Source organism: Rhipicephalus sanguineus, chromosome 11 (assembly GCF_013339695.2).
Source record: "Rhipicephalus sanguineus isolate Rsan-2018 chromosome 11, BIME_Rsan_1.4, whole genome shotgun sequence".
Taxonomy (NCBI): Eukaryota; Metazoa; Arthropoda; class Arachnida; order Ixodida; family Ixodidae; genus Rhipicephalus; species Rhipicephalus sanguineus.
In genome coordinates this window covers 15,495,010-15,504,741 of record NC_051186.1, presented here as the reverse complement: position 1 = coordinate 15,504,741, position 9,732 = coordinate 15,495,010, and the positions used below count along the sequence as shown (strand labels likewise).

Sequence of the window (9,732 nt, the reverse complement as noted above, 5' to 3'; positions counted from 1 at the left end):
CACTTGCTTCGCAAACCTATCTCTTCAAAAGAACATTGCTTATGCGGTATAACTGAAGACACTCGGCAGATACAGATTTCCCAGGGAACACATAGCTGCCATGCTAGAGACAAGCTGTCCTTGTGAATGCACTGAGCTAGAAAAGACAAGATACAAGGAGGCATATTCGAGTAAAAAAAAAAATCTAGCTCACTAAACTCCTGTGACTAATGGCCTGAGCACAATCACCACATTGTCTGCTAGCTCGGCATCAATGGAATGTTCTCACAATACATTTGGCCACGCAGTACTTTGCAGGAGACACAGCACGCATAAAAACACTTCTCGCAACAAACACTTGCATGCACACGTGTACAAGTGAGCAACTGTGATGATTAGGTGTTATAAAATGTTGTTCTTGCTCTTATCAAAGACAACTACAGCACAATGCACCCTACTGCCATACACATGCACAAATAAACAGCTCAGCAAAAAGAAATATGTGGTCAGAATTGTTCTAAGCATTATTGGAATGCATCCACCAAAACACATCAAAATACAAAACGCATGGAAAATGCGATTGGGAGAATTTGGCCATGACATTTTCGTATTCTTGGCATGTGTCATATGCGATTCAAACTATAACAATGAGATAGTCATTCAAAATGACTATCTCATTCATGACAAGCGGCATTAAGGAATGGCAAGCGGCAATAGGGAATGAGGACTTACAAGCTGTACGTCTTAAAAGCCACTTTGTTTTGAGTATGCAACCACACACTTGCTGGTGAAATGCACCCGACACAATCTATTGGACCCCCCACCCCTGACTGCAGGAACATAGTAGGCAAGCACAAACAGGTTTTCTTTCCCTGGCAAACTACTTGAGCTTATTGCAATGTAAGGCATATGAGCCAAATGTGCTGTTTGTATTCAAAAATTCTTATTTAGCAAACCGTTTTCGCCAGTACAGCTGTTACAGACAGCAATTCATTACAACATACCTTTAAAGCACAAAGCACTGCTTTCTGATAGCGTGACACAGATGAGATTCTAAAAACAGCGTAACTGCCTTGAGCACAGAGCTGCCAGAAGAGTCATCAAGATGTGCATCAGTATGAAACAGTAACTGCCTTGAGGAATGAACAGGTTGGAAGGTGTTTTTGAGAAACTCCGCGACATCATAATAAAATTATGCCTCACAAGGCATGTGTTGAACAGAACGCAATGCGCAGCTTGATTTATGCATAGATGGGAATACATGTGGTACAAATAGTCTCATCAAACTATTGCTTAAGTAATGGCTCTTATTAAATACAGCATTCTTCCTATTTTCAGTAGTCTATTAATGCAACAAAGTCACTGCTCAATAACGGGTGTGCGAATAGGTATCAGTAAAATAGCTGCAATATAAATGCAAGAAAAAAAAAAAGGCTGTAGCTCTCACGTGTGACAGTATGGATTAAAGCAAAGAAAGAGGATGGAAAGAAAGATTCTGGCTAGATCTGGCCTGCGCCCACAAAAGACGAATGAGACAGCATAGCTGCACGGACTTTGAGAAACGGAATGAAAAAGCTAATGGAATGGTGGCATACAAGATGGGAAGAGACATCAGAGCTGAAGCTTCTACCAGTAGGCAAAACATAGAAAAAAAAACAATACTCTACGTTTTCTCTTGCTGGGCACTGCAAGTGCAAGGGGAAGATCTCATGTAAATTCAGTCGGAAAATACTATAGACCGAAGCCAACGCCAAACTGTGCTTTAAAGATAGGGCAACATTCAGAAATTGGCGTCGAAACCAACTCGTATGACGGCAGCTCTACCAACAGACGGCATGCTTAGTTTGAGGTCTGTCGAATGAACCGCTCATCATAACTACGTGTTCACCTCAAATGGAACGTCGACTGCAAGTTTCCAAGTATCAGCACACGGATGAGCATCGCAGTGGCCCTCATACAGGGCAACGAATTCACCTGTTTTCTAATCGTCAACACAAAAAAAGCAAGGACATCGTCCCTCATCCCTGAAAGTTCAACTTGGAATGCATACAAATAGTATTGCTGCACGAAGCACGAAGATTTACCTTCCACACACATTAAACTAGCTTAGTGCGGCATTTATTGAAGGCATGTGAAGAGAATCTTGAGTTATCGTCAAAAGTACAGCTGAAAAGTCGTAACCTAGGATTCGAAACAAGCTCCACGCGTATTATCCAAACGTGGCCAGAAATATTAACATTTGCTGCCAAAGTAATGTGTATCATTGTTATTCAGTTGAACAGGCAAAGTAAGCTGCTGAGACATATATAGTTAAAGCCTCTGTGCAGCTGCTGGCACTTTCAAACTGCCTGTCCCCATTCGATATCTGCTATGCCACTGATGATGAACGTCAAACGAAAATTACACATTTTACGAGGGCCTAGGCACCGACTTTCCGAAGCCCGCCAGACAACTTGAAAAGACGTAAAGCGGAAGACATCCTATACCACTGACACAAATACAAGACCAGTCATACGCTGGACTGACGTCACCGCACTAGCACGCTATGCACGTTTTTGTCGAACCTCAGAGCACTAGCTCGTCTTGTTCCTCGTATTCTATCTTTTCTCCCATGGGTGAAACTCTTTCCTCCTCGACGGATCCGGCACTCGGTGACACAACGTTCCTCGGCATCGGTTGCGGTTCTTCCGTCGGCGAGACAACCTCTCGGTTCCCTTCCTCTTCTTCCTCCTCCTCTACCTCTTCGTCGTCATCGACCTTGAGACTATCCCCATTGACCGTCACGCTCGTGCAGTGGTTGACCAAGACTGTCGTCGTCGCCGGTGGCATCGGCGGTGCGGTTGGACTGTGATCCGCCGTGCCGTTGGGGACGGACGAGAGCTTGTCGACGAACTCTGGATCGAGGGAACGTAGTCTGTCGAGAAAGCTCGCTTTGTCCTCGTCGCTCCAGCCCTGCAACAATGGTAGAGATGTGTGTTGGGCACTTTCTCAAGGTTCCAATGCATAAAAACAACACTTACGCAGTGATGGAAGTGACATTTTGCTTTTTGGAGCACACTCTGGAGCAGAAAAAATGCTAGTTTGGAGCAGCTATTGACATTTTCGGAGCAGATGGCAAAATATTCCAAACAACTCCTGGAATTTTAAAGCATTATTCAAGCATCTCATAAGTATTATTACCGTATTTACGCGATTCTAAGCACCCCCCCCTGTTTTCACTATAAATATTTTGGAAAAAAGTTTGCTTGCAAATCTAAGCACCCCTCTTTTTTTTATTTTTTTTTTCCTTTCTGCGAACACGGTGCAGTCAGGGCCGCCAAGCGCGCCCTCTCGTCGCTAATCTCGGAAGCCGCCATGTCGTATGTTGCTAGGTTCACACAAGAGATGGCGGCACAAGAGTCGGCAGCCAATCCAATCTGCAAGTCCAGAAAGGTTGCGCTGGCTTCGCGGTGGCGGGTGGCGTGCGCACGTTTCTTTGTCAGTTGTTCAATAGAACTGACATCGGTCAAAATGAGTACAAAGAGGGCTTCCTACATCTTGAAGTTTAAGCGAGCTGCGATCGTGTTTGCCGAGGACAATGGCAACCACAGTGCTGCTGCAGAATTTGGCGTGGACCGAGCCTGTATCATCAGGTGGAGGAAGCAGCGGAACCAGATTCTCAAGGGCGCCGCGACTCGCAAGAAATTCACGGGACCGCGCAAGGGCCGACACCCCGAACTCGAAGAGGAAGTCTGTGAGTTTGTTCACAGCGAAAGAAGCAGGGGCTTCGCTGTCACTGCCGATGCCCTACAGACAAAGGCGATGGAGATCGCGAGGAGAATGGAGATTCCCCGCGCCGTGTTCCGTGCTAGCCGTGGCTGGGCGGAGCGCATGATGCGAAGGAATGGATTTTCTTTGAGACGCCGGACCACGATATGTCAAAAGCTGCCAAGTGATTTTGATAACAAACTCGTTGCTTTTCAGCAACATGTGCTGGATCTCCGCAGATTAAACAGCTACGATTTCGGCCAGATCGGCAACGCCGATGAGACGCCCGTTTTTTTCGATATGCCAAGAGAGCAAGCACTGTTAACGAGGTAGGAGCCCGGGAAATGAGGGTGAAGACTACAGGGTACGAGAAGCAGCGTGTCACAGTGATGCTGTGCATTACATCTGACGGCCGCAAGCTTCCGCACTACATTATTCTGAAGAGGAAAAACATGCCCAAAAATGAGTGTTTTCCGAAGGATGTCATCGTCCGAGTCCAGGAGAAAGGATGGATGACAGCCGAGCTAATGGAAGATTGGATCCGGATTGTGTGGCAGCGGCGCCCCGGGGCACTGCTTGGGGAAGCTTCAGGTATGCGGTCCATGCTTGTCTTAGATGCTTTTCGCGGCCACCTGACCCCGGATGTGAAGACCAAGCTGCAAAAGAGCAACTGCGACTTGGTCGTAATTCCAGGAGGCATGACACCAGTACTGCAACCCCTGGACGTTTCGGTGAACAAGCCGTTCAAGGCCCACCTTCGACAGGAGTACGAGGAGTGGGTCCGGAACCCCGACCGAAAAAAAACGCCGACGGGAAAGTTGCAGAAAGCGTCCCCGTCCACCGTGGCAACATGGATTTCGGACGCGTGGAAGCGAATCAAAGTCGACGTTGTCGCGAAGTCGTTCAAGAAATGTTGCATCACAAACAACCTGGACGGCACCGAAGACGATGTGCTGTGGGACACAGAGAGTGACGGGTCGAATGGTGCGACGGACTCGAGCGGTATGACGGACTCGAGCGGCAGTGATAGTGACCGACCTGATACACAAGTGGTGGGTTCACTGTGTGAACCTATTTTTCTTTTCATTGTTTTTGAATTAAAATGCGATTTCTCGCGTCAGCCTCGTTGATATGTTGTCGCAAAAGGGGGTGGGGCTGTGCGGTCATTTTTCGATTTTTCGAATCTAAGCACCCCCCCTAACTTTTAATATCGCGATCGTGAAAAAAAGGGGCTGCTTAGAATCGAGTAAATACGGTACTTATTATTAAAGATATTGCACATACAATTATCACTGCAAATTGCAACAAACAAATAATTAAGCAGATGGGTGGTCACTGAACACTAAGTAAGATAAGCTATATATTTAAAATACTGGGTACTTGTGACAAAAATTATATAAAACCGATGAAGCTGAGCCCCAAATTATAAAAGAAACTAGAATCACATATAACAGTTTATAATCGGTAACAGAGCAAAGAAATCTGTTATTTTCATATTTCACCAAAATAGCCTGCATTTGACATTTCAAAAAAGAAAAAAAACACAAGAAACCAAGTTCGGATCGGTAGAAAAAACAGCCTTGCCAATTCTTGGGGCAAAAATGAGGTCGGAAATGACAAAGTGATAAATGTGATCAGTCACACATCACAGTCCTCCCACCAGCAGTTAGTAATCAGTAAGATATCGAACTCATCTCACACATTTTACCAAAATAGTCTGCCTGTCATGTACAGCTACATACAGCTAAATCGGAGACATATCAACAATGCCACTACTTGCGGCATTCTCGATATGCTAGTATGGAGCTAGTATAGAAACTCCATACTAGCATACTATAGTACATACTATACTCGCCGACAACTTTTCTTGGCAATGAACACATTACTACTAAGCTACTGCACATTACTGCTCCGCGAAGTAGTCCGGCGCGCGTTTCGAATTTAGTTTCAGTTTGTGAATCTTTCGTATCTCTTGCGACGGCTGTTGAATTATTCGAGCGGCCATGGTCGAATAATAACATTGCGTACTATATGCTTTGTCTGCTTAGACAGCCATTTGTTAGTGAAATTCGTCACAAGTTCCTGCGGCGAGTTATCGGAAAAGCTGGAGGGCGACGAGAGCTCACATGAAGGCTGCAGGCATCATTTTGACTGTGAAGAGCACGTAAAAGTTGCGACGTTTTCACACGTGCAAAAACGTGAAATGACACTGCATATAGTAAAAAAATATAAATTTTATATCTCCTTGGTGCGTGATGTGCCTCTTTTCAAACAGTGTCCCATAGATAGAAATTACAGCAATGTTGTTTTGCTTAATTCTCACGCAGGAAACACGGACGCAATTGTGGGCCTTTCTTCTTCAGTGGTAGCACACGCATAGTTTGGCTTTGCAGCCTTCTCTTCATTGCCAAGAAAAATGTCCGCAAAATATAGAACGATAGAGTCAAACCCGGATATATTGAACTCACAAAAATATGCCTGTCAGTTCAATATAGGGCATCATTCGATATAAGCCTGCTAAAGAATTGGACGTCATAAATTCACACACCATTCATGAAAGCACTTTATTGACGAAGCTAGCTTAGTTGCGCTTGAAATAATTTTCCATTTTTTTCTGTTTGAGCAACTTCGCTGCCTGCGACAGCACGCATTTCCCATCATCATCATCATCAGCCTGTCTACGCATTTCTCAACATAGTCTAAAGAGTCGGAGCAGGCGAGGCCGCAACCTGCCACATTCGCGCAGAAGCACCGGACTAGTGCAAGAGCACCAATAACCTCTGAGGGTGTGGGCAAAGGATTGTCGTTTCTCATGCCTTTCTTTGAACCGCTGTAGCCAACCGGAGCCACCTTGAAAATCCTCCCTGCCAAGGAGAAAAGCCATGTCCTTTGCTTTTTGCTTGATCATGGGGCCGGACATGGGGAGGTTGCATGACCGAACGTCGACGAACCACTTGTACACAGCTGCCTCGACCTCTTCATACACGGCCGTGTGTAAGCGTGAGGCGCCACGGGCACCGGGTCTTTTGTCCGCTTTATCCCTAATCTCCGTCTTATTCTTCAAGATCGTGCTGAGAGTGCTCCTCGGAATCTTGCACGCTGCCGCGACGTCCGACTTCTTCTCATCACGTTCGCCTCGATTTATAATTTCGAGCTTCACGGCGAAAGGCAAATTCTGCCGCTTCACGCTAGCCATCACGGCACAGGCGCATGGTGCGAAGCAGAACGAACAAGAAATGCAAGGAGATAACTCGCACGACCTGCACGCTCGCACGACGAGAGTACAAGAGGCCTTGTTTGGTTGTCTCAGCAAGCGCTGCAAGCGGGTCAGGATCATTTTTTGCGGGGGGGGGGGGGTGACGGCGGCTCGACTGACGCAGCGTGGTCACGGTAGCGAGTGTGGGTCATGCGCCGCCGGGTTAAACCACTTTTGGAGTGAGCCGTGGGGAAAAGCGCCAACTTCCCCGCCGCTACGAGGAAAAGCCAACTTCCGGGGGCACTTTTGCCCAACTTGACAAAAGATATATCGGGAGTCACTGCTGTTTCTTGTTCGATGTAACCGCAATTTTCGCTATATATTCTCACTGTAACTATACCGTGTTCAGAAGTTGTTCGATATACAGGATAAGCCGATGTAAACGGGTTCAATATAGTCGGGTTTTTTGTTACGTTTAAGCTCACTGGTTGATCGTGTGCTTAAAGTTCAATGTTTTCGGTTTACCAGTGCCATTTCGGAGCAGGTCCGGAGCAGTTACTAACAAAAGTTACAGTTTGGAGCAGCATGGAGCAGCATTTCTCTTTTGGAGCAATTTGGGGCAATTGGAGCAGCACTTCCATCACTGCTTACGATTGCGTAGCATTTGCAACATGCTCAAGGTCCTAATGTGGTCATTACCATCATTCTCAGCCTGTTTATGTCCACTGCAGGACGAAGGCCTTTCCCAGTGACCTACAAACTTGTCACAAGCTAGAAACTAGTCATAAGCAAAGCCAGAAGAAGCACGAACAGGGTGTTTGATCAGTAGTCAAAATCGTAAGAAGTTGAGCAGAAACGATGGAATCATTAAGCCACCTGATAGTGGTGTGAATCTGCCGATATGTTATTTGCACTGCTTGAATGAAAGCGCCATGTAGCTGCATACCTGATGAGTAAAACAAACATGACTGCTGTGATTTCGAGAGCACTTCAAATGTACTATATCAAACTCGGATATATCGAATTATTGGCTATATCGAACAGTTAAGAAATCCCCTTGAATGTCCCATGCACAAGTGTAGGGCTGGTGCACACCTATATCGAACTCCCGCTCATCGAAACATCTGATATATCAAACGCTGCGCCGCGCCAAACTCCAGTGAGTGCATTTTTCCTAACAAATGTTGGTCATTTTCGGCCACGTTCTGTCAAGTTCTGATCACTCTTCGCGCGCAGGTGACGAAAAGGCAGTGTCGTTGCATTACGTCTGTGAGTGCACCGGCTTGTTTGATGCGCGATCTGTGGGTTGTAACGCGCGTGCATAGTGTTTTTCGAAGGGGCCAATTACCGAAGGCACCAAAATGAGATGAATGCGGAGATACTCGGCAGCCTCGTCTAAATGTTCGCATTCCTTTCCATTTGTTCGTGCACGATGGCATGCGGGCCCGAAAAGCATGGCCTTCAAGATCCGCATCGTCGTGACGTATTTTGACGTTTTCAGTTATAAAACGCACATCTCGGAGGCTACGCATTTTATTGCTTTTCGCGCCAAAGCAGCGGCTGCTTGCTACAAAGCAAAGCTACAACTGCCATCGCCATCACAAAGATGTCGGCGGTGGAGATTTGTTCCTTCGTTGTTTGTGGGCTGCGTTGTCTCTTGCGGCTTGAGGACTCGTGTACCTCTCGCGTCATTCCTGACAAATCCTCATTCGGGAGTTGAACTAAACATTGACCCGCTCGTAGCGATAAAATGATGACTGGTGCTTGGAACGACGTCAAGCAAAGCATCGTCATGAACTGTTTCCTTGCAGGCTTTGGTACCAGGTGACGACTTTGGGTGCGTCATGACCGCTGACAACGGCGTATGGTGCCTCAGTAAATTTTGCGACTTAGCATTTCCATGCGCACTCTCGGACGGGAGTACAGCAAGCGACTTTATCGGTGCAGATGACGTCGCTGTTTCTGACTGCATCGATGCCGCGATCAAGGCTAACGTTGCTGGTGCCGCGAAAGTAGACCCGTGCAGTTATGAAGATGTCAATGCCGCCACTAAGTCAACACTGCCGCTAAACAACCTCTTACCGCACTCCAGAGCTTGCATTGGCGTTCAGCGTCAGTTACCTCTGTTGTGGCCGAAGGTGCTGAATTTGCTTATTTGGAACGCTTCAATGATATTTAGGATGACTTGATCAACTTGACTGCGTGCAAGAATTAAGTCACGTTTACGTACTATTTTCGTGCGAAATAAAGTGCGGTAACTTGCAAAAGAAGAAGTTGCCACCTTGTTATTCAGCATGCTAGTTGTGAGGAAATCGTCACATTAGCGCTTATTACGAATTCCGGAAATTGTTTCGAGACCTGCAATGCATTCTTATAAGCCTTAAATACGCATATTTTATACTTCAAATTATCGATATATCGAACTATTTCGCGATCCCCTTCGAGTTCAATACATCCGGGATCGAATGTATTAAGGCAAAAGCCTTAGCTTCCTCATCAAAAGCGAAATGTGACCGTTGGCGTCAACATGAGGAATACAAAAAAAATGTCATTATGTGATGACGTCACCCTGCGACGTCATGAGGACATCACAGGTCGCGGAAATTTGTGACGTCATCATGGGTCACTTTGACATCACATAACATGACGTCACATGACGACGTCATGACATGTACCAAGTGACTGCCATCATAAAATGGCAACAGAGCACATTTCTTTAGAGTTCGCGTAGGTTCATTTCGTGCTCGACTGTGACCTGTATGAGCCATAAATGTTCCAAATGAAGTGCAAATGGTGATGTGCCACTTCCA

The 9,732-nt window shown here is 46.2% G+C and overlaps 1 protein-coding gene across 5 annotated transcripts in view; it reads right to left on the bottom strand.

The window, feature by feature from the left end:
• The window catches only part of LOC119373808 (uncharacterized), a 49,966-nt gene continuing 40,234 nt past the window's right edge, over positions 1-9,732 (bottom strand). For all 5 annotated transcript variants that reach the window (XM_037643865.2, XM_049410819.1, XM_037643866.2 and 2 more), the window contains one exon: positions 1-2,931. In XM_037643865.2, the coding sequence (XP_037499793.1) occupies positions 2,545-2,931 (387 nt within the window). In that variant the 3' untranslated portion in view covers positions 1-2,544. The remainder of the gene's footprint in view (positions 2,932-9,732) is intronic.